The sequence below is a fragment of the Palaemon carinicauda genome, chromosome 22 (genome assembly GCF_036898095.1).
Source record: "Palaemon carinicauda isolate YSFRI2023 chromosome 22, ASM3689809v2, whole genome shotgun sequence".
Taxonomy (NCBI): domain Eukaryota; kingdom Metazoa; phylum Arthropoda; class Malacostraca; order Decapoda; family Palaemonidae; genus Palaemon; species Palaemon carinicauda.
In genome coordinates, this window is record NC_090746.1 from 90,518,974 (window position 1) to 90,543,370 (window position 24,397).

A 24,397-nucleotide genomic window follows, 5' to 3' on the forward strand; every position below is an offset into this window, starting at 1 on the left:
AGGAGCCCTAAATCAATTGGGGACACCACAAATATATTAGGGAAGCACCAAAATTGATTGGGGAGCACCAAATCAATTGAGGATAGTAACAAAATCAATTGGGGATGCCCCAAATCAATTAGGGGCTCACCAAAATCAATAGGGGGAGCCGCAAAATCAATTGGGGAAGCGCCAAAATCATTTGAGGGCGACCTAAATTAATTGGAGCCCCAAAATCAATTAGGGACGCCCCAAATATATCGGGGAGCCCCAAATCAGTTAGTGGAGCCCCAAAATCAATTGGGAGAGCCCCAAAATCAATTGGGAGAGCCCCAAAATCAATTGAGGGCCCAAAAATCAATATGGGGCCCCAAATTGATTGGGGATGCCCAATATCAATTCGGAGAGATGCTAAAATCAAATGGAGACACCTTAAATCAATTAGGAGAGCCCCAAAATCAATAGGGGATGCCCTAAATCAATTAGAGAACCTCCAAATCAATTGGGGATGTTGCAAATCAATTAGGGAGCCCCAAATCAATTGAAAGTCATAAAATCTATTGGGAGAGCCTCTAAACCAATTGGGGACGTCAGAAATTCATTTGGGGATGCCCGGAAATCATTTGGTGACGCCCAAAATCGATTGGGGGTGACAAAAAATCAATTGGGGAGCCCCAATATCAATTGGGGTAGCCACAAAATATATTGGCAGCTGCAAAATCAATTGAGGATGGCCAAAAATCAATTGGGGAAGACCTAAATCAATTGGGGTAGCTCAAAAATCAATTGGGAATACTACGAATCAATTGGGGTAGCACAAAAATCAATTGGGGATGCCACAAATTTATTGGGATAGCCACAAAATCGATTAAGGACGCACCAAAATAAGGAGAGCCGCAAATAGAATTGGGGAAGCTACAAATAAATTACAAGAGCAGCAAAATCAATTGGGGAGCCCAAAATCAATTGGGGACATCCAATATATATTGAAAGAGCCTCAAAATATATTGAGGGAGCCTCACAAAATTTGGTGATACCACAAATCAATTGGGGATACCACAAATCAATTGGGGATACCACAAATCAATTGGAGATACCACAAATCAATTGGGGATACCAAAAATCAATTGCAAGTCCCATAATCAATTGGGGATACCAAAAATCAATTGCAAATCCCATAATCAATTGTGGATGCCCCAAATCAATTAGAAAACCCCAAAATCAATTGGGGAAGGACCAAAATTAATTAAGGATGCCCAAAACTCAATTGGGGAGCCTCAAAATAAATTGGAGAGCCCCAAATCAATTGAGGGAGCCACCACATCAATTGGGGACATCCAAAATTGAGAGCCCAAAATTAATTGGGAAGCACCAAAATCAATTGAGGGTGGCCTAAAATCAATAGGGAGCCCAAAAACAATTGGGACATCCCAAATCAATTGGGGGAGCCCAAAAACCAATCGGGGATGCAAGAAATCAATTGGGATACCCCAAAATCAATTGAAGGAGCCCAAAATCATTTGGGAAGCCTCAAAATCAATTGGGGACGCCCCAAATCTATTGGTGAGCCGCAAAATGAATTGGGGGAGCCCAAACTCTATTTGGGGAGCCAAAAATCTAATGGGAGAGCCTGAAAATCAATTGAGGGGGTTCCAAAATCAATTGAGGAGCACCAAATCAATTGGGGAAGTACCAAAATCAATTGAGGATGCACTCAAATCAATTGGGGACACCCTATATTAATTGGGGGAGCCCAAAAATCAATTAGGGACACCCCAAAATCAATTAGGGACACCCCAAAAGCAATTGGGAACCCTAAAATCTATTAGGGAGCCCTGAATAAATTGGGGACACCACAAATACATTAGGGGAGCCTGTGAATCAATTGAGGTCCCAAAATCAATGGGGGAGCCCAAAAATAAATTGGGGAGCCCCAAATCAATTGTGGAAGCCCAAAAATCAATAAGGGATACCCCAAATCAATTGGGGACGCTCCAAATCAATTGGGGTAGCTCCAAAATCAATTGGGGTAACACAAAAATCAATTGGGGACGCAACAAATTTATTGGGGTAGCCCCAAAATTGATTGAGGATGCACCAAATTAATAAGGAGGGCCCCAAAATTAATTGGGGATGCCCCAAATCAATTGGGAGAGCCCATAAATCAATTGGGGGAAACCAAAATCAATTGCAGATGCCCCAAATCAATTGCAGATGCCCCAAATCAATTGCCAATGCCCAAAATCAATTGGAGAAGCTCCAAAATCCATTGGGGATGCAGCAAAATCAATTGGGGAGCACCAAAATCAATTGGGGAGCGCCAAAATAATTTGGGGGAGCCGCAAAATCAATTGGGGAGCCTGAAAATCAATTGCAGAGCCCCAAATCAATTGTGGGAGCCCCATATCAATTGAGGGAGCCCCAAATTAATTGGGGATATCCCAAATTAATTGGGGATATCCCAAATCAATTGGGGGAGCCACCCCACAAAAATCAGGGATGCCTGAAATCCCTTGGGGGAGCATCAAAATCAATTGGGGATGCCCCAAATGAATTGAGGAGCCTCAAAATCAATTGGAGACGCCCCAAATCAATTGCGAGAGTCCAAAAATCATTTAGCAAGCCTCAAAATCAATTGGGGACATTCCATATCAATAAGTGGAACCCAAAAATCAATTAGGGACGCATCAAATCTATAGGTGAGCTGCAAAATGAATTGGGGGTGGCCCAAAATTGATTGGGGACTCCCAAAATCAATTTGGGGAGCCACAAGTCAAATGGAAGAGCCAGAAAATCAATTGAGGGAGTTCCAAAATTAATTGAGGAGCCCCAAATCTAAAGGGGTAACCCCAAAATCAATAGGGGGAGCCACAGAATTAATTTAGGATGGCCCAAATCAATTAGGGAAGCGCCAAAATCAATTGAAGAAGTGCCAAAATCAATTTAGGAAGCGCCAAAATAAATTGGGAGCCCCAAAATCAATTAGGAACCCTAAAATCAATTGGGGAGCCCTAAATCAATTGGGGACACCACAAACACATAAGGGGAGCCTCAAAATCGATTGGGGAGCCCCAAATCAATTGGGGATAACCCCAAATCAATTGGAGAGCCGCAAATAAATTGAAGAGCACCAAAATCAATAGGGGGAGCCGCATAATCAATTTAGGACGCACCAAATCAATTGGGGCAGCGCCAAAATTAATTGTGTATGACCTAAATTAATTGGAGCCCCAAAATCAATTGGGGAGCCCCAAACTCAGTTGGGGACGCCCAAAATAAATCAGGGGGGGCCAAAATCAATAAAGGATGCCCCAAATCAATTGGTAGAGTACCAAAATCAACAGGGAGCCCCAAAATCGATTGGGGATGCCCAATATCAATTGGAGGAGCCCAAAAATAAAATGGAGACGACTTAAATCAATTGGGAGAGCACCAAATTCAATAGGAGATGCCCTAAATCAATTGGGGGAGCCGCAGAATCTATTGGGGACGCCATAAATCAAATGAGGATTACAAAATCTATTGGGGAGCCCTAAACCATTTGGGGACGACAGAAAATCACTTGGGGACGCACAAAAATCATTTGGAGACGCCCAAAATCGATTGGGGGTGTTAAAAAATCAATTGGAGTAGCCACAAAATCTATTGGGGAGCTACAAAATCAATTGGGGCATGCCAAAAATCCATTGGGGCCTGCCAAAAATCCATTGGGAGAGCCAGAAAATCAATTGGGGAGACACAAATTAATTGGGGAAGCCCTAAATCAATTGGGGTGGCTCAAAAATCAATTGGGGATGCCCAAAATCAATTGGGATAGCCCAAAAATCAATTGTGGGAACCCCAAAATTTACTTGGGATGCCCTAAATCAATTGAAGAAGCAACCAAAAAATTGAGGAAGCGACAAAATAAATTGGGAACGCCCTAAATTAATTGGGAGCCACAAAATCAATTGGGGATGCCCCAAATTGATTGGGGAAACCTAAAATCAATTGAGGAGCCCTAAATCAATTGGGGACACCACAAAAATATTAGGGGAGCACCAAAATTGATTGGGGAGCACCAAATCAATTGGGGAGTGACAAAATCAATTGGGGATGCCCCAAATCAATTAGGGGCTCACCAAAATCAATAGGGGGAGCCGCAAAATCAATTGGGGAAGCGCCAAAATCATTTGAGGGTGACCTAAATTAATTGGAGCCCCAAAATCAATTAGGGACGCCCCAAATATATCGGGGAGCCGCAAATCAATTGGTGGAGCCCCAAAATCAATTGGGAGAGCCCCAAAATCAATTGGGAGAGCCCCAAAATCAATTGGGAGAGCCCCAAAATCAATTGAGGGCCCAAAAATCAATATGGGGCCCCAAATTGATTGGGGATGCCCAATATCACTTCGGAGAGATGCTAAAATCAAATGGAGACACCTTAAATCAATTAGGAGAGCCCCAAAATCAATAGGGGATGCCCTAAATCAATTAGAGAACCTCCAAATCAATCGGGGATGTTGCAAATCAATTAGGGAGCCCCAAATCAATTGGAGGAGTCATAAAATCTATTGGGAGAGCCTCTAAACCAATTGGGGACGTCAGAAATTCATTTGGGGATGCCCGGAAATCATTTGGTGACGCCCAAAATCGATTGGGGGTGACAAAAAATCAATTGGGGAGCCCCAATATCAATTGGGGTAGCCACAAAATATATTGGCAGCTGCAAAATCAATTGAGGATGGCCAAAAATCAATTGGGGATAGCCAAACATCAATTGGGGAAGACCTAAATCAATTGTGGTAGCTCAAAAATCAATTGGGAATGCTACGAATCAATTGGGGTAGCACAAAAATCAATTGGGGATGCCACAAATTTATTGGGGTAGCCACAAAATCGATTAAGGACGCACCGAAATAAGGAGAGCCGCAAATAGAATTGGGGAAGCTACAAATAAATTACAAGAGCAGCAAAATCAATTGGGGAGCCCAAAATCAATTGGGGACATCCAATATATATTGAAAGAGCCTCACAAAATTTGGGGATACCACAAATCAATTGGGGATACCACAAATCAATTGGGGATACCAAAAATCAATTGCAAGTCCCATAATCAATTGTGGATGACCCAAATCAATTAGAGAACCCCAAAATCAATTGGGGAAGGACCAAAATTAATTAAGGATGCCCAAAACTCAATTGGGGAGCCTCAAAATAAATTGGAGAGCCCCAAATCAATTGAGGGAGCCCCCAAATCAATTGAGGGAGCCCCCAAATCAATTGGGGACATCCAAAATTAATTGGGAGCCCAAAATTAATTGGGAAGCACCAAAATCAATTGAGGGTGGCCTAAAATCAATTGGGAGCCCAAAAACAATTGGAACATCCCAAATCAATTGGGGGAGCCCAAAAACCAATCGGGGATGCAAGAAATCAATTGGGATACCCCAAAATCAATTGGAGACACCCCAAATCAATTGAGGGAGCCCCAAATCATTTGGGAAGCCTCAAAATCAATTGGGGACGCCCCATATCAATAGGGGAGCCCCAAATCTATTGGTGAGCCGCAAAATGAATTGGGGGAGCCCAAAAATTGATTGGGGACGCCCAAACTCTATTTGAGGAGCCAAAAATCTAATGGGAGAGCCAAAAATCTAATGGGAGAGCCTGAAAATCAATTGAGGGGGTTCCAAAATCAATTGAGGAGCACCAAATAAATTGGGGGAAGTGCCAAAATCAATTGAGGATGCACCCAAATCAATTGGGGACACCCTATATTAATTGGGGGAGCCCAAAAATCAATTAGACACACCCCAAAATCAATTAAGGACACCCCAAAAAGCAATTGGAACCCTAAAATCTATTAGGGAGCCCTGAATAAATTGGGGACACCACAAATACATTAGGGGAGCCTGTGAGTCAATTGAGGTCCCAAAATCCATGGGGGAGCCCAAAAATAAATTGGGGACGTCCCAAATCAATTGGGAGTCCAAAAATCATTTGGGGGCCCCAAATCAATAGGGGGAGCTCAAAAATAAATTGAGGGACCTCAAAAGAATTGAGGGAGCACCAAAATCAATTGGGAATTGAGGCAGCACCAAAATCAATTGGGGCGCCCCAAATTGATTGGGGAAGTGCCAAAATCAACTGGGGATGACCTAAATTGATTGGAACCCCAAAATCAATTGGGGATGCCCCAAATCAATCGAAGGAGGCCAAAAATCAATAAGGGATGCCCCAAATTAATTGAGGGAGTCCCATGATCAATTGGGAGCCCAAAAATCAAACGAGGGACAGCTTAAATTAATTGGGAGAGCCCCAAAATCAATAGGGAATGCCCTAAATCAATTGGGAACATCAAAATCAACTGGGGAACATCAAAATCAACTGGGGAACATCAAAATGAACAGGGGAACCTCAAATTAAATAAGGTTAACCTCAAAATCAATTGGGAGCCCCAAATTCTATTGGGGATGCCCCTAAATCAATAGGGAGAACCCAAAACAATTGGGGAGCCCCTAAACCAATTAGGGATGTCCGAAAACCATTTGGGGACGCCCAAAATTAATTGGGGGTAACAAAAATCAATTGGGGACCACAAAATTTGTTGGGAGCCTCAAAATCAATTGGGGGAGCCAGAAAATCAATTGAGGATGCCCCAAAATCAATCGAGGAGCCCTAAAATAAATTGGGGACGCTGAAAAATAAATTGTGGAAGCACCAAAATAAATTTAGGACACTGCAAATACATTGGAGAACCAGAAAATCAATTTGGGAGAACTAAATATCAATTGGGGACATCCAAAATCAATTGGGGGACCCAAAAACCAAACGGGGAGGCCCCAAATCAATTGGGGAAGCCCAAAATAAATTGTGGGCACCTAAATTAATTAGGCGTTCCCCAAAATCCAATGGGGATGCCTCAAAACAATTGGGGACGTCCCAAATCAATTGGGGAGCCCGACAATCAATTGGGGACCCAAAATCAATTGAGGGACCCCAAAAGAATTAAGGGAGCACCAACATCAATTGGGGGAGCCCCAGAATCAATTTGGGAGCACCAAATCAATTGGGGAAGTACCAAAATTAATTGGGATGACCTAAATTGATTGGAACCCCAAAATCAATTGGGGACGCACCAATTCAATTAGGGACGCCCAAAATCAATCGACGGCGGCTAAAAATCAATAGGGGACGCCCCAAATCAATTGAGGGAGCCCCAAAAATCAAATGGGGGACAGCTTAAATTAATTGGGAGAGCCGCAAAATCAATAGGGGATGCCCTAATTCAATCGGGGAACACCAAAATCAATAGGGGAACCTCAAAATCAATAAGGGTAACCTCAAAATCAATTGGGAGCCCCAAATTCTATTGAGGATGCCCCCAAATCAATATGGAGAACCCCAAATCAATTGAGGGAGCCCCTAAACCAATTGGGGATGCTCAAAATTATTTGGGGATGCTCAAAAATTATTTGGGGATGCCCAAAATTGATTGGGGATGACAAAAATCAATTGGGGAGCCACAAAATCTATTGGGAGGTGCAAAATCAATTGGGGAGCCAGGAAATCAATTGGGGACACCCCAAAATCAATTTAGGGAGCCCTGAAATAAATTGGGGGCCAAAAATAAATTGTGGGAGCACCAAAATAAATTTAGGACACCCCTAATACATTGGGGAACTCTAAAATCAATTGGGAAGCCACAAAATCAATTGGGGAGCCCAAAAACCAAACGGGGAGGCCCCAAATCTATTGGGGAAGCCCAAAATAAATTGTGGATGCCTAAATTAATTAGGGGTGCCCCAAAATCAATTGGGGACGCCCAAAAATCAATTGGGGAGTCCAAAACTCAAATGGGAAGCCCAAATTCAATTGGAGGAGCCTCAAAATAAAATGGAGACGCCAGAAAATCAATTGGGGATGCCCCAAATCAATTAGGGAACCATAAAATCAATTGTGGAGCCCCATATTCAATTGAAGCAGCAAACATATCAATTCAGAGCCCCAAAATCGATTGGGGATGCCTCAAATGAATTGGGAGAGTCCAAAATCAATTGGCGGAGCCCCAAAATCAAATGGAGATGGATCAAATCAATTGAGGAAACCACACTCAATTGGGAGCGCAAAATCAATTGGGGACCCCACAAATAAATTGGTGGAGCCCAAACATTAATTGGGGATGCCCCAAAATCAATTGGGGATGTCACAAATGATTTGGGATGCCACAAATCAATTGGGGAACCCAAAATTGATTGGGGACACCCCGAATAAATTGGGGAGGGGCAAATCAATTGAGGGAACGCTAAAATATACTGGAGGAGCCGCAAATTTCAATTGGGACGAACCAAATAAATTGGGGGCCCACCAAATCAATTAGGGATGCCTCAAATCAATTGGAGCACACAAAATATATTAGGGGACCCCTAAATCAGTTGGGGAGCCCCAAATCAGATGGGGAGCCCCAAATCAGATGGGGAGCCCCAAATCAGATGGGGAGCCCCAAATCAGATGGGGAGCCCCAAATCAATTGGGGGAGCCCCAATATCAATTCAGGAATACTACAAATCAATTAGGAGCCGCAAATTCAATTGGGGTGCCTCAAAATGGAGGATCCCCAAACTCAATAACGGGGGCCCTAAAATCGATTAGGGACGCCCTAAATCAATTGCGGAGCCCATAATCAATTGGGGGACCAAAAATGAATTGGGGATGCCTCAAACGACTTGGGGAAAAGAATTGGGGAGCCCCAATATCAATTCAGGGAGCCTTAAAATCAATAGGGAGCCACAAAATCAATTGTGAGAGCCACAAATTCAATTGTGGGAGCCCCAAAATCAATTGCGGGAACCCCAATATGAATTGGGAGCCCGAAAATCAATTGGGGACGAACCAAATCAATTGGGGGCCCAAAATCAATTGGTGGAGTCCCAAATCAATATGGGGAGACCCAAAACAATTGGGGAGCCTCAAAATCATTTAGGGATGCCCAAAGTCAATTGTGGGATTCCCAAAATCAATTAGGGACACCCCAAATCAATTGGAGGAGCTCCAAAATCAATTGAGGATGCCCCAAAATCAATTAGGGATGGCCAAATTCAATTAGGGGAACTCTACAATAAATTGGGAACCCTAAAATCAATCGGGGAGCCCCAAAATCTATTGAGGATGACCCAAATAAATTAGGGGGGACCCAAAATCAATTGATGGAGCCACAAAATCAATTGGGGAACCCTAAAATCGATTGTGGGAGGACAAAAATCAATTGGGGTAGCCCCAAAATCAATTGGGGACACCCTAAGTCAATTGGGGAGCCCGAAATCAATTGGGAGCCCAAAATCAATTGGGGGCCCCAAATCAATTGTGGGAGCCCCTATATCAATTCAGGGAGACACAAAATCAAATAGGGAGCCCAGAAATCAATTGGCAGAGCCTCAAAATCAATAGCGGGAGCCTCAGAGTTGATTGGGGATGCCCAAAATCAATTGGGGATGCCCCAAATCAATTGGGGGAAGCACCAAAATATATTGGGGACACTACAAATCAATTGGGATAGCCCCAAATCAAATGGGGGTGCCCCCAGAACCCATTGGGGATGCCCCAAAACAATTAGGGATCCCAAAAATAGACTGGGGGAGCCCCAAATCAATTGGGGAAGTCACAAAATCAATTGGGGGAGCCCCTAAACCAATTGGGGAGCCAAAAAATCAGTTGGGGAGCCACAAAATTAATTGGGGATGCGCCAAATCAATTTGGCGAGCCTCAAATTCAATTGGGAGAGCATCAAAATTAATTGATAGAGGCCCAAAATTAATTGAGGGAGCCACAGAACCAATTGGGGGCCCCAATAAATTGGCAGAGCTACAAAATTAATTGGGAGGCCCAAATTTAATTGGGGAGCCCCAAAATTAATTGGGTGAGCCCCAAAATTAATAGGGTGGGCCCCAAAATTAATTGGGGGAGCCTGAAAATCAATTGGAAGAGCGACAAAATTAATTGAGGGAGACCCAAAACCAATTGGGGACTCCCTAAATCAATTGAGGAAGCCCCAAAATTAATTGGGGATTCCCCAAATCAATTGACAGAGCACCAAAATAAATTGGGGACACCACAAATCAATTGGAGACCCAATATTCAATAGGGGAGCCGCAAAATAAATTGGGTGAGCCTCAAAATAAATTGGGGACACCCAAAAACAATTGAGGATGCTCAAAATCAAATGGGTGAGCCACAAAATCAATTGGGGAGCCCTAAAATCTATTGAGAGTGCCCGAAATCAATGAAGGGAGCCTCAAAATCAATTTGGGGGAGCCCCAAAATGAATTGGGGGAGCCTCAAAATCAATTTGGGGGAGCCCCAAAATGAATTGGGGGAGCCCCAAAATGAATTGGAGGAGCCCCAAAATCGATTGGGGATGCCCCAAACTCCGATGGGGAGGTCCAAAATCAATTGGGGACGCCCCAAACTCCGATGGGGAGGTCCAAAATCAATTGGGGATGCCACAAATCAATTGAAGGAGCCACAAAATTAATTGGGGATTCTCCAAAATCAATTGGGGATGCCACAAATCAATTGGGAACCCTAAAATTGAATGGGGGAGCCCCAAAATCAATTGGGGATGCCTTAAAATATATTAGGGAAATAAAAAAATTAGGGGAGCCCCAAAACAATTGGGGGAGCCCCAAAACAATTGGGGGAGTCCCAAATCAATTGCAGGAGGTAGAATTCATTTGTTGTCCTCACGTGTTTCATGTCTTCTATGGTGACTTTAGTAGCCGCACTTTTAATACAATATTTTTCACTCAGTGGATCTTCCTGCTGCTTAACATGAAAGTCATAACAGATATGTTCAGCAATTTCTCTTAATGTAACCACAGTGGTTTTACTTTGTTATCTTTGATTAATAATTTTCACCAAAATGTTCACTAAGTCTAGAATTCATGGTTTGCATATTATGAAGCAACTACAGAATCTGAATGATCTTAATGAATAACATCTTGTTCAAGGAATTTAGAGTTAACCTTTTACTTGTGTTTTTCCTTGAAAAAGATTTTGGGTACAAGGAAATTTCAAGTATGGTCTATGGTGGGATATTAAAAGGGTTAACAACCTTGATTTTTGGTTTCATAGGATTTTTGTCAATAATGTGCTTATCAAATCTAATTCAACAAGGATTTGATTACCTTGGCCCTCTAAATCTCTGAATACATAATGATAGTATATTGTCTGATCTCCCACCAAAAGTACTTGTAACAACAATCATGTGGATAACAGTTTATTACAAGGTAAGCTGAGAAGGTTATTACCATAATACAGTAGGGTCCCGAATTACATGTGTTCTAATTACGCGATTCCTCAATTACACGATCGATAGTTTTTAAAAATTAAATTTCCTGTATCTGCGAGGAGCATTCTAAATCCGCGAGTCAAGCACCGCGAAGCGTAGGAAATTTATTGTTTTCTTAATTGTATTGGGGGGGGTGATAGTTCCCCGATGTCTGAGAAGGGGGGGGGGGAGAATGTGAGAGAAAGATTTCTGTTCAAACATTTTAAGACTAGTTTTGGATGAAAAATGTTAAGGTTTGCCCATCTGTTGTGTGAACTTGTCGCTAGGCTAGCCTAACTGTCCAACACCTATATGTATAATATTCCATATTTGTACTAATTAATTTTTATACTTCCGTTGTGATTATGGTGAAAAATCCTTATTCATTAAACTTTAAATTATAAACCATCAAAATCAACAGTGCCATTTGAAATATTGAAAAGTTCCAAAAAAAAAATCAACAGAACAGCATCGTCATGGGAACACCTTTGTTGCTTTCGTGTGCAAGACTACCGCTATCATCCAGTAGTAGTGCGTTGTGCTCCGTTTCATCTAAATTGTTTGAAATTCTTTCATATAGTACTTTTGAAACCAAAAATTAAATTAAATAAAGACTATTTTATATCATGCTACTGCCAAACATGTCACTACAACCAAACCCATTACTTTGTTTAGTACGTTCCATCGCCGATCATAACGAGCTCGCTAACCAATTTTAACATCTGTCTATAGGTTAACTTTTGCGGCAAAAGATATCTTACCAGGTACAATTTAATAATACAGTAATGTTATAATTAATGTAGTTTTATTTATCCTTAGAAAATCAAAATAAATTAAATATGAGCAATTTTGTTTTGTGTTTTTTTTTTTTCCTAAAAAAAAGCCTCCTTAAAAGGAAAACGTTTTTTTTTACGTTTCATCGTCGATCATAAACGCATTTACTCCTGAAAGTGATATTGAAGAGCTTTTACTAAAGATGTTATTATAAATAAAGATTATAAATAGGTGGTAAAATATCTATAATTAAAGTGTAGCAGCATCAAGAAATGTTGGGGTTCGCCCTTTACATAAGAATGTACTGTACATTGGATTAGACAGAACGTAGAAAAAATCAATTAGGGAAAAATCGGTATTCGATATCCTCTTCATCAGCATCGTCAATCGGGCTTTTTATTTTTTTTATTCTCAGTCGCTAACTAGTTATCGCACTGTCAAGATCTGCACACATTCCGATAATTCACATTTGAAGGTTTTCTGGGAGAGGATGGATAGAGAAAATACCGAACTATATAAAATGTTTTTTTAACCTGTTAAGCGTCACCCACGTGATAAACCGTTCACCACGATCTACTCGGTACCGCCTTCAACTGCATATTCCGTTCATGACTTTAATTGCCTTTTACAAGCCGTCAGTCTCGTGATATTACGTTTACTCGTATAGTAAGTATAGGATCACCACTTGGCAACACTCTCAGCATATGGGGACTGTGAATAGAAACTTATATGATGTCTGGCAACTATTTTTCTGAAGGTAGCTTGATGTTAGAAAACTGGTTTCCTATCAGTGCGCTCGGGCGTTCATGCATAAGTGGTTATTTGTTGTTCCTTTTGTAATGAACGGTCTAAAGAGGAAGGTTATTTCTTTAGATGAAATAAATGATATTCTTGTTGAGGAATTTGATAATGAGAGCACTAGTTCTGAATCCTCCAGTGATGAGTATATTGAAGAAACAAAGTTTTCTTTCGATGCCGAAAGCGAAAATGACTTCTCATTACCGAATGACTGGACAACGAAATTTCACAAAACTATAAAGGGAAAGGAAACGCCGAGAGAGAGAGAGAGAGAGAGAGAGAGAGAGAGAGAGAGAGAGAGAGAGAGAGAGAGAGAATAAAGTGGATAAATAATGTACAAATGTATGACGAACATATTTGAAAACTATACAGGAAACGATATGAAGAGAGAGAGAGAGAGAGAGAGAGAGAGAGAGAGAGAGAGAGAGAGAGAGAGAGAGAGAGAGAGAGAGAGAGAGAGAGAGAGAGAGGGGAGACTTATCCCTTTCCTTTTGTTGCTTATCCAGGCGTAAGATTTACGATTGAAGATAAAAAGAACCCATTCGAATATTCAGTATTATGTAGCCATTTGAAATGAAATAATAGTAGTATTAATTGTTTTTTTTACTCAACCATTTAATTAATATCCCTACTTTTAACTATAATTACGAATTATAAGCATAAAGAAATGATATTAACTTTGAAAAATTATCATTAGTGAAATGACCGCTCAGGGCAAAAAAAAAGCGTGACGGTACGTTAGCGGCAACCTGGTCCAGGGGGGACGCTTAGATGTTTTCTGGCAGAAAATTACGGTAGATTATCGTACAGCAGCCTAGTGCACACTTGCGCCTAGTGGCCGTGTTTACGTGTGGGAGTGTCATCATGGATATACAGTACGGTATACTGTAATTTTTAACTATTGCTAGATACTGTATCAAACCTTGAAAACCCTTTTTTGTTTTTTATATCTATAGGAAATAATTCTACATTATTCGGAAAATACTGAAAACAGTAGGCTATGCATAGTACAGTAGTAAATACTACAGGCATAGAAAATTATCAAAACTTCAACAATTTTTTTTTATCCATAAAAGAAATTTTGTACAGTATTTTATAAAAAATCTATAAGAAGGATTTCTTACAGTATTGTTAAAATAAAAGCTACAGTATATATATATATATATATATATATAATATATATATATATATATATATATATATATATTTTATATATATATTTTATATATATATATATATATATATATATATAATTTTATATATATATATATATATATATATATATATATATATATATATATATATATATATATATATATATATATATATATATATATATATAATATATACATACATGCATACATACACACACACAGTGTATATACAGTATATATAGAGCTAGAAAGCTAGAAATGGAGTGAAAAAAAATTGACGGGTAGGTTGCTGTTTGCCGCCATGATGTGTTTCGAAATATACGAATTTCCAATTACACAAGGCCTTTCATCGACCAAATTCTCGCATAATTCGGGACCCTACTGTACAATGGAAGATTTTTCTATCATAAACAATACCACACATGTACCATGATAAACCTATTAAAAATATCAATATCTCATTGAAGTGGACTCCTTTATACAGACTTAAAAGATAGAACATAGATAAAAAATGTTAAATTTATGTTATTACTGTACTTAGGTTCTTATACTAGATATTTTATATGGATGATCACAAAACAACTACCAATTGTGCACATCAAATGATGTGCTCTAGAAATTGAAGGATATACTTACCGGGTCCATGTTAGTATGCTTGAATTTCATTGACAGATAATTTTCAAACCATCCTTGGGTTAACTTTTCATATTCTCCGCAGGACTCCACTGTCTTCAGGATTCGTTGGTATCTGGAAGCTAGAGTTGTTTGCTCTGACAAATCTTCCAAGTCTCCATTGAGATCAGGCATTGGGACCAAAACACCCTCATTATGCTGAAGTTCGTGTGGATTAATCCTTCGCTTTCTATGAAAAGGATAAATCTGTGAGTACCAAGATAAATGTAAATGAATTTTACATATTGATCATCTCTATTCCCTGGTGTTAGTTTCTGAAAAAGTATCACTTGCACTAGAGATATATCAATCATTCCCATTAAAAAAAAAAAAAAAGCTACATCAATTCATTTATTCAAGAAGACTTACAAATAATCACAAAACTACATTGAGAAGTATATCCAATCTATTCTTGGATTTAAAAGTAATGACGGAATTAAAAATATAAGCTGCTAGTCTGTTCCAAATATGTAGTTTTATGATTGCTATACTTCCTGTAAAAATATCTTTCAGTGCTCTAACGTAAGATTCATTCATTACCTGTCGTTAAAGGACTTTCATTACTGCTGAGGTTTTGACACAATCAAAAGCTTTCTCATAGTCTGTGAAAACGTGTGTGTGTGTGTGTGTGTACGTGTGTGTGCATAAAAATCACAGGGAAACGTGATGCTAAGATGCAAAAAAAAAAAAAAAAAAAAAAATCACAGGGAAAAATAAAATACAAAATATAATATTAAGTCCTGACTAGATTTGTGATACTTCTTCAGAGGACTGGTTTATCAAGCAAGGTCTCTTTGACATTTTAAATGGTGCAGTAAGAGTACGAACATACATACAGATATCTACAAAACAATATTCCCCTTCCAACCAACCTACCTGGCCTATATTTCCAGGTGATTGTGGGAGGAGTGCATACATCATTAGCCAGGGCTTAATCTTATATTTTCTATTTTCATTTTCACACACACAAATCAAACACTAAAGGCAGTACTGTATTTGATGATTTCATGAATATTGCACAAGGATTATATCCTGAAATGCCAGTGCAGCATTTTGAATTATATTTCATAAATACTCTAATTGCAGCGCTAAGGAGTAATGATATATAAAATTTGACAAAATCATATAAAATATAAAATTATGCAAATTAGTTGAGAGCTCGAATACTACTTATCTTACACTCACTATTAAAACTTAAGATATATGAAACTAACTTCTTAGGTCTTGGTATTGAGAAGATATCATGCCAAACATTGAAGAGAGATCGTTGGTAATCCTTTTGTCCAACAGCAGAGGTATCAACATCATTTAAACGGAGGTCTGTTTTGTTACTCCTAGAAAAAATAAGTACTGTATTCAAATTCATCCTTTTTAAACACTGCTTAAAACTAAAAAAAAAAACAGCTAATCTGTTAAAGAAAGCAATAATAATCCAACAAATCTATGAAGAATATTGACATTTTTTTCTTACACCAACATCAAAACAATAAATCTTTAAAATGTATACTCAATATGATAAAAGAATAGAAATACAGTTTTAAAGCAGTCAATTTGAAAATAAAACAAATATACTGTAAGTATTTCTTCATAAAATTCATTGGCCCTTGTTAATTTTACAATTGAATCATGAATAAGTTTCATTTGAACTTAAGCATTATAAAATATTTGTTACTGAAGTGCTGATAAATTAGCTTTCAAACAAGTGGTATTAAGTTCAAACTGAGCATAATTTGGCTGTTCTAATTTTTTCTTATCACTGCTATTTTTCTGTTTATATACAGGTAGTTCTAATTTAAGATAATAAAATTTTCATATAAAAAATACTATTTCGATACTTACCTAGTGACAATTTCCTGCACCGTATCAATTTGGAGTGACAGCATTAAAAAAAAATATATGGATATAAAACTAGCCTACCTGAATGCCTGCACTCAATCAAACCTATTTGACCTTAATAACATCTGCCTTTCGTCCAAGCTTTACTTATTTTGGGATCCACCGGATTGAGGGGAAATTGGGCAAGTGAATATAAAAATACTGGGGAAGTTTTAAGAAGAGTTTCAATCTCATTGTCCAAAAATTCTGGACCAATTATTAGGCCTCTATGTGTTCGAGACTTCACTGTCAGAGAGTACAATACTATTGTTAATACATACCTCAAAAACCAACAAAACACCCACCCTAATGACTTGTACAGCTTGATGGTACAGATCTTCAAATAAGCAGAAAGGCATTGGGGTGATGATCATAGATATCTGCTTGGGGGGGTGGACCTAATGTCACTGATGATCCTGTATGCAGAAGGAATCAATCCTTCAGATGGAATTTCCCTCAACTAGACATCTGCAACTCCCTATGGCAGCTGTGGGGAGCCGCTATGGTAAACCTATTACAACATCCATAACTAACAGGATGATCACCTATTACTCCATGCAACTAGATCAAAAGGCTTGGATTAATGCCAGGCCCAGCAAAAGAAATAAAACAAACCTGTCAAGGAAATTAATCATGGTTCTTCTCTTAGTGACAAATACAGCACTTGTGTACTTGAACCCTCTATTATCCTGATTGCAGAATTCAAAATCTTTGTGAGGAATGAACAGAAACTATACTTTAAAAGCTTATAATAGGCAGAGGCCTCAATAGGAACAACAAAACTGATTTCTCATATCTACATAAGCATTTAAGTCAAACCTATTCAAAGTCTATGGTGAAACTTTACATGTAGATCCTGGCAGTGGTTCTGACAAGTCTCAACAGACAACCTTACAAACCATTCCAAAAATCCTCTATCCAAAACTAAACCAGTAAGATAGTTTTCTAGCTGACTTTGGCCACCTTGAAAAATGTAAGAAAACTTCATGTACTATAAGACATAACTCACACTGAAGACTAAACTTGTTGGACCTCTCCTTTGCCCAGGATTTTGAGACTAAGAAACACACATTGAGGTCCTTCCATCATTATGACAATTCCTTTTGAAATCCTAGACCTGATCTTTTACTTTAAACTTGGGGATTCCTAAAGATTTCCATCCACAAGATTAACACCTTTGGAACCTTACACTCAAGAATTCTCCTAAAAAAAAAAAAAAAAAAAAAATATATATATATATATATATATATATATATATATATATATATATATATATATATATATATATATATATATATATATATATATTTACACATATATATCTGTGGAAAACTACTGTCATCAGGCCAACATAGGATCTTCAGTGGGACTTTGCCCAAATAAAGAATAAAGCCCAGGAGGTTAATACAATGTCAATCTCCATGACTTAATTATGGTACCATATTGAATTATCAGCTATACTAAAGGTAAGAATACGCAGACATCAGTCATACATCACCGCTATACAGTACTTCAAAGCCCCAACTCTAGATATACCTGGATGACTCTTCTCTCAGACTGATAGTCGCAGAGAAGAAAGTCGAGCAGTGGAAGGGTCAGAAAATATCTGATACTTCTCCTTTCCCTTAATCTATCTATCCTCTCTTTGGTATCTATAACAGAATCCAAGGAAATATTAAGACCTACACACACGTGAGTACTTGGGTATCAGTGTTATTGACCTTCGCTATCAACTACAGTATTGCTTTACAAAATAATAAACACGAAGTAAGAATAACACATTATCCCAAGGACCTTGAACAGCCAAAGGTAATACCTCTATTGCAGAATCTGATCTGGTCCAACCTGGTTGGTATCACTTACATCCTAGTAGCCTCAATAAAATTTAGGCATCTTATTGTTAGTGGGTTGTAATAAATGCATATTTTTCATATAAAGACATGTTTTCATATAAAAACTCATTAATCATAAAATTTTCTATTATGGAGCACTGGGTGGCTTAAGCCATCTACACTAGGGGCACTTATTTTTATATTAAATTGCCGCAGCTGGAGAGTCGTTACAGGGAAAAAAAGGCATCATATGACTAATAGGATTGAATCAAATAAAGACAAAACTTTATTCTACTTGGACAACTTCGCTTTTATTATATTTCTATATCATATTAAAGTGGCAATCAGAGATATGGCATAAGATTACTTGAAATTGCAATATGCCCCTAGAAGCCTCTAAAAATACTATAACTGAAAAAACCTACTTCACAAACTGTAGAACAGACATACACCCACGGATATCATTTTCCATCTTGTCACATAATGCCATTAATACTGTGAGGTCTGCTTTCAAGCGCTGTCTTCTGCACACCTCAGAAAGCCTCTGAGCAAGCCTGTGTCAAATTAAGAAAAAAATCATAATCCTACCCAAATATTAGAAAGTTTTATGGCAACAGAAAAATATTTTAAAATAAAAATAGAGAGAGAAATTCATCATCATTATTATTGTATGACTTTTGCCATATAAATGATATTTTAATTATAAAATAAATTTTTGAATATACTTACCCGGTGAATATATAATAGCTGACGCCTCCGGCGGCTCGACAGAAAAACACAAAAACTCGCGAGCGATCGCTATGAAGGTTGCGGGTGTGCCCACCAGCGCCAACTATCGGCCAGATACCGCATATACATGTAAATAGCTCCAATTCTTCTCATCCCGCTGGGTCTCTATCGGGGAGGAAGGGGGGCCTTTAATTTATATATTCACCGGGTAAGTATATTCAAAAATTTATTTTATAATTAGAATATCATTTTTAAATATTTAACTTAGCCGGTGAATATATAATAGCTGATTCACACCCATGGTGGTGGGTAGAGACCAGAGTTAATTAAGTTTACAGTGTATATGCTTAGAGTTTTTGACAGTTATATCATAACAAAACCCAAATATATATAGGTACCTGGTAAGGAAGTTGACTTAGACGATTACTCTGCCTTGTTAGTCTGTCTTCCTCACGAAGCCCAGCGATCCTCTTAGGATGCTGAAAGACTCCCAGGAGCTGAAGTATCAAGGGCTGCAACTCATACAACAGGACCTCATCAAACCCCTAATCTGGGCACTCTCAAGAAATGACATTTGACCACCCGCCAAATCAAAAAGGATGCGAAAGGCTTCTTAGCCTTCCGTACAACCCAATTAAAAAACATTTCAAGAGCAGATTAAAAAGATATTGGAATTAAGGGAATGTAGTGGTAGAACCCTTACCCACTACTGCACTCGCTGTAACGAATGGACCCAGTGTGTAGCAGTCCTCGTAAAGAGTCTGGACATCTTTTAAGTAAAATGACGCGAATACCGACTTGCTTCTCCAAACGGTCGCGTCCATAATACTTTGCAGAGATCTATTTTGCTTAAAGGCCACGGAAGTTGCTATAGCTCTTACTTCGTGCGTCTTAACCTTAAGCAAGCATCGGTCTTTTTCATTCAAGTGAGAATGAGCCTCTCGTATTAAAAATCTGATAAAATATGACAAAGCATTCTTTGACATAGGTAATGATGGTTTCTTAACTGAGCACCATAATGCCTCAGATCCACCTCGTAAGGGCTTAGTACGAGCTAAGTAGAACTTAAGAGCTCTAACTGGACACAGCACTCTTTCAAGTTTGTTGCCTACGATCTCTGACAGGCAAGGTATATCAAAGAACTTAGGCCAAGGACGAGAAGGCAGTTCATTTTTGGCCAGGAAACCAAGTTGAAGTGAACATGTGGCTTTTTCTGTAGAAAAGCCGATGTTCTTACTGAAGGCATGAATTTCACTGACCCTTTTAGCCGAAGCCAAGCACACTAGGAAAAGCGTCTTGAGGGTGAGATCCTTCAGGGAGGCTGAATGTAATGGCTCAAACCTGTCTGACATGAGGAACCTTAGGACCACGTCTAAGTTCCATTCAGGAGTTGCCAAACGACGTTCCTTAAAGGTCTCGAAAGACTTAAGGAGATCTTGGAGATCTTTATTGTTGGAAAGATCTAAGCCTCTATGACGAAAGACCGAAGCCAACATGCTCATGTAGCCCTTAATCGTGGGAGCTGAGAGGGAGCGAACATTTCTCAGATGTAAAAGAAAATCTGCGATTTGGGCTACAGAGGTACTGGAAGAGGACACAGATGCTGACTTGCACCAGTCTCGAAAGACTTCCCACTTCGACTGGTATACTCTGATGGTAGAAGCTCTCCTAGCTCTCGCAATCGCACTGGCTGCCTCCTTCGAAAAGCCTCGAGCTCTTGAGAGTCTCTCGATAGTCTGAAGGCAGTCAGACGAAGCGCGGGGAGGCTTTGATGAACATTCTTTACGTGGGGCTGACGTAAGAGATCTACCCTTAGAGGAAGACTTCTTGGAATGTCTACCAGCCATTGAAGTACCTCGGTGAACCACTCTCTCGCGGGCCAGAGGGGAGCAACCAACGTCAACCTTGTCCCTTCGTGAGAGACGAACTTCTGCAGTACCTTGTTGACTATCTTGAATGGTGGGAATGCATATAAGTCCAGATGAGACCAATCCAGTAGAAACGCGTCTATGTGGATTGCTTCTGGATCTGGGACTGGTGAGCAATAGATTGGTAACCTTTTGGTCAACGAGGTGGCAAAGAGGTCTATGGTGGGTTGACCCCAAGTCGCCCAAAGACTCTTACACACGTCCTTGTGGAGGGTCCATTCCGTGGGTATCACCTGACCCCTCCGACTGAGACAGTCTGCCAAGACGTTCAAGTCCCCCTGGATGAATCTCGTCAACAGGGAGATGCCTCGATTTCTTGACCATATGAGAAGGTCCCTTGCGATCTCGAGCAGCGTGAGGGAGTGTGTGCCTCCTTGCTTGGAGATGTACGCCAAAGCTGTGGTGTTGTCTGAGTTGACCTCTACCACTTTGTTTCGAAGAAAGCTTTCGAATTTCATCAAGGCCAAGTGGACTGCTAATAGCTCCTTGCCGTTGATGTGCATGCTCTTCTGACTTGAGGTCCACAGACCCGAGCATTCCCGACCGTCCAGGGTCGCACCCCAACCCAAATCCGACGCGTCTGAGAACAACACGTGGTTTGGGTTCTTGACTGCTAGGGATAGTCCCTCTCTCAGACTGATATTGCTGTCCCACCCTTTCAGGCATGCCTTTACTGGTTCGGAGACTGGGATTGATACCATCTCTAACGTCTTGTCCTTGTTCCAGTGAGAGGCTAGATGGAACTGGAGAGGCCGAAGGTGTAGTCTCCCTAGCGAGACAAACTGCTCCAGGGATGAGAGAGTCCCTACGAGACTCATCCAACTCCTGACTGAACAAACGTTCTCTTTTCAGCATTATTTGGACTTTGAGCAGGGCTTGTTCTATTCGGGTGGCAGACGGAAAAGCCCGAAAAACTGGACTGCGAATCTCCATCCCCAAATATAGAATAGTCTGGGATGGGATCAGTTGGGACTTTTCTAGGTTGACCAAAAGTCCCAACTCCTTGGCCAGACCCAACGTCCAATGTAGATCCTGCAGACAGCGATGACTGGACGATGCTCTGAGAAGCCAGTCGTCCAAGTACAGGGCTCAAAACTGGTACACCACATTCCTGTAAACAAACCTCAGAAACGGTTGGGAATCCGGGTGTATAGGAATGTGGAAGTATGCATCCTGAAGGTCGAGAGAGACCATCCAGTCGCCTTCCATTAATGCTGTCAAGACAGCTTGGTAGACTTCATCGTGAAGTTTGTCTTGACAATGAACACATTGAGCGCACTTGCCTCTTACGTACTCCTGCAGTGAACGTGGCTGCCAGATCATTGGAGCCATCCCTGATAGTCTTGTTCCTGCAGAGAACGTGGCTGTCAGATTATAGGAGCCATCCCTGATAGCCTTGTTTATGCATGACACAATTGTACAGCAAAACTTCAAACGCTCAAAAAAACTCCTAACAGGAGATGGTCTAGCTCTGAAGCCGACCATAAAATCTTGGAGCGTCTCATGGCCAGGCGCCAGGGAGAGTCTATGAGGTTTGAGAAGTCTATCTGGGCAGAGGCAGGAACTCTCAAGCCGAGAACTTCTCCCGTGTCATACCAGACGCTCGCTCTATAAGCCAGTTTAAAAGGGAGGGAAAGCAAAGGCTGTCTCCCCCAAACTCCTCCTGGTGATCAACCAGTCGCCTAGCAAACGTAAAGCTCTCTTAGAAGAGCGAGAGAGCACTAGCTTAGAAAACAACGGCTTCGAAATAGCTAGGCCTAGTGTAAACTCTGACGTTTAGGCGAACGAGGAGCAGCAGTTACAAAATGATCCGGACAAAGATCCTTAAAAATCAGCATGAGTTATTTAAAGTCCATAGAGGGCTGAGCAGCTTTTGGCTCCTCTCCGTCTGACAGAGTCCACAAGGGAATATCAGTAGGAGGGGGATCAGCAACTTCCTCATCTGAAGGAACCTCGTCTGACAATTGCCGAGTCTCAAGCAAGGGAGAGACTTGCTGTGGTGGCAATGCTTGACAAGCAGAGTCCACACGCAAAGGAGCATCAGTAGCAGTCAAGGACGATACGTCATGTAACTGCTTAAAGGACTGACCAGCAACAACAACAGGTGCGGGAGGACGCTCGAAGTCAACTCGAGACTGCCTTGACTGCCTAGACTGAGCAGTCAAAACAACTCTTGACTGCGGTGCTTGACGCTCAACGTCAAAACATGTCAACTTCGCTGGTTGGCGAACGTCCTGAACGTCAACAAGAGCAAGCGGCAGCGGCTGAACGTCCACAAGCGGCTGAGAGTCAACACGGGACTGCATCGAGTGAGGCTCTACAAAACGTGATTGACGTGACTTTGTAACGTCAACGTCAACAGGACGAGCAAAGGCTCGTTTGGGCGGCTGACGGCCAGGATCTCGATCAGCTAAGCGGCGAGGATCATCGTGAACCTGCTCAGCAGAATAGTCCTCCATAAGAGAGGCAAGCTTAATCTGCATGTCTTGCAGTACAACCCATTTAGGATCAACGGGAATGGGTGCGGTGAGAGACGAGGGTAACGTCTGTGACTGCAAAACCTTGCCTACACTAAGACTCTCGGAGCCTGTGTTACGCTTCTGTTTAGGCATCGAGCAGTCTTCCGATGACTGCACAGGGTCAGAGCTGTCCCAATGGCTACAACCAGGACGCTGGACCTGTCCTGAAGGGACTGACTTTCGCTTTAAGGGTCTCGAAACCTTGCTCCACGGTTTCTTACGCGATAAGCCTTCGGATGACGAGGAGAAAAACCGTCTCGCTCGTCTTATGGTAGGGGCGGTCTTGACGAGACACGCCTGAAACCATAGAGGGAACGTCTGTTCGTTGGTTAAAGCCTCTCGAACCCATAAGTCCTACGACATTACTTCTCCCTGGGGCATGGGAGCTTGCAAGAGGTCTCGGACTAGGCGAACGACAGGCACGAACAGACGAACCCTCTGTCGCAACACTGGTAACACTTTGCGCAATTATCACTTTATCACTACGATTTTCTGTTTTGCACTTACTTCACTGAAATCGAATTTTTCAATAATTTCACATTAGGCATGAATAAAACTGATTTCTACCTGAAGCACGCAATTCTACCCTACATCAAAAGGTTATAATTGCGAAATAAGTCGTATAATGTAAGCACATTAATACAAGCAAAAAACAGTAAACATATATATCGAATAAAACGGAAATATATAAAGATAAAAGGATCAGTGACTGGGGAGGAGACTAAACATTAGTTCATTCAAAACTACGTTTTCAATCTCTCACCGTACAGTGCCTTGGGACGAGAATAAAAACTAAAAACGTTTTATCCTTTCTCCCCGTACAGAGACT

General features: G+C 40.5%; 1 protein-coding gene across 1 annotated transcript in view; it reads right to left on the reverse strand.

Annotated features, from left to right (window-relative positions):
• The window catches only part of LOC137616614 (chromosome transmission fidelity protein 18 homolog), a 77,426-nt gene that overhangs the window by 48,818 nt on the left and 4,211 nt on the right, over window positions 1-24,397 (reverse strand). The window contains exons 2-4 of the mRNA XM_068346519.1: window positions 18,818-18,946; window positions 15,900-16,019; window positions 14,650-14,875 (exon numbers count right to left, since the gene is read on the reverse strand). Coding sequence (XP_068202620.1) covers window positions 14,650-14,875; window positions 15,900-16,019; window positions 18,818-18,946 — 475 coding nt within the window. The remainder of the gene's footprint in view (window positions 1-14,649; window positions 14,876-15,899; window positions 16,020-18,817; window positions 18,947-24,397) is intronic.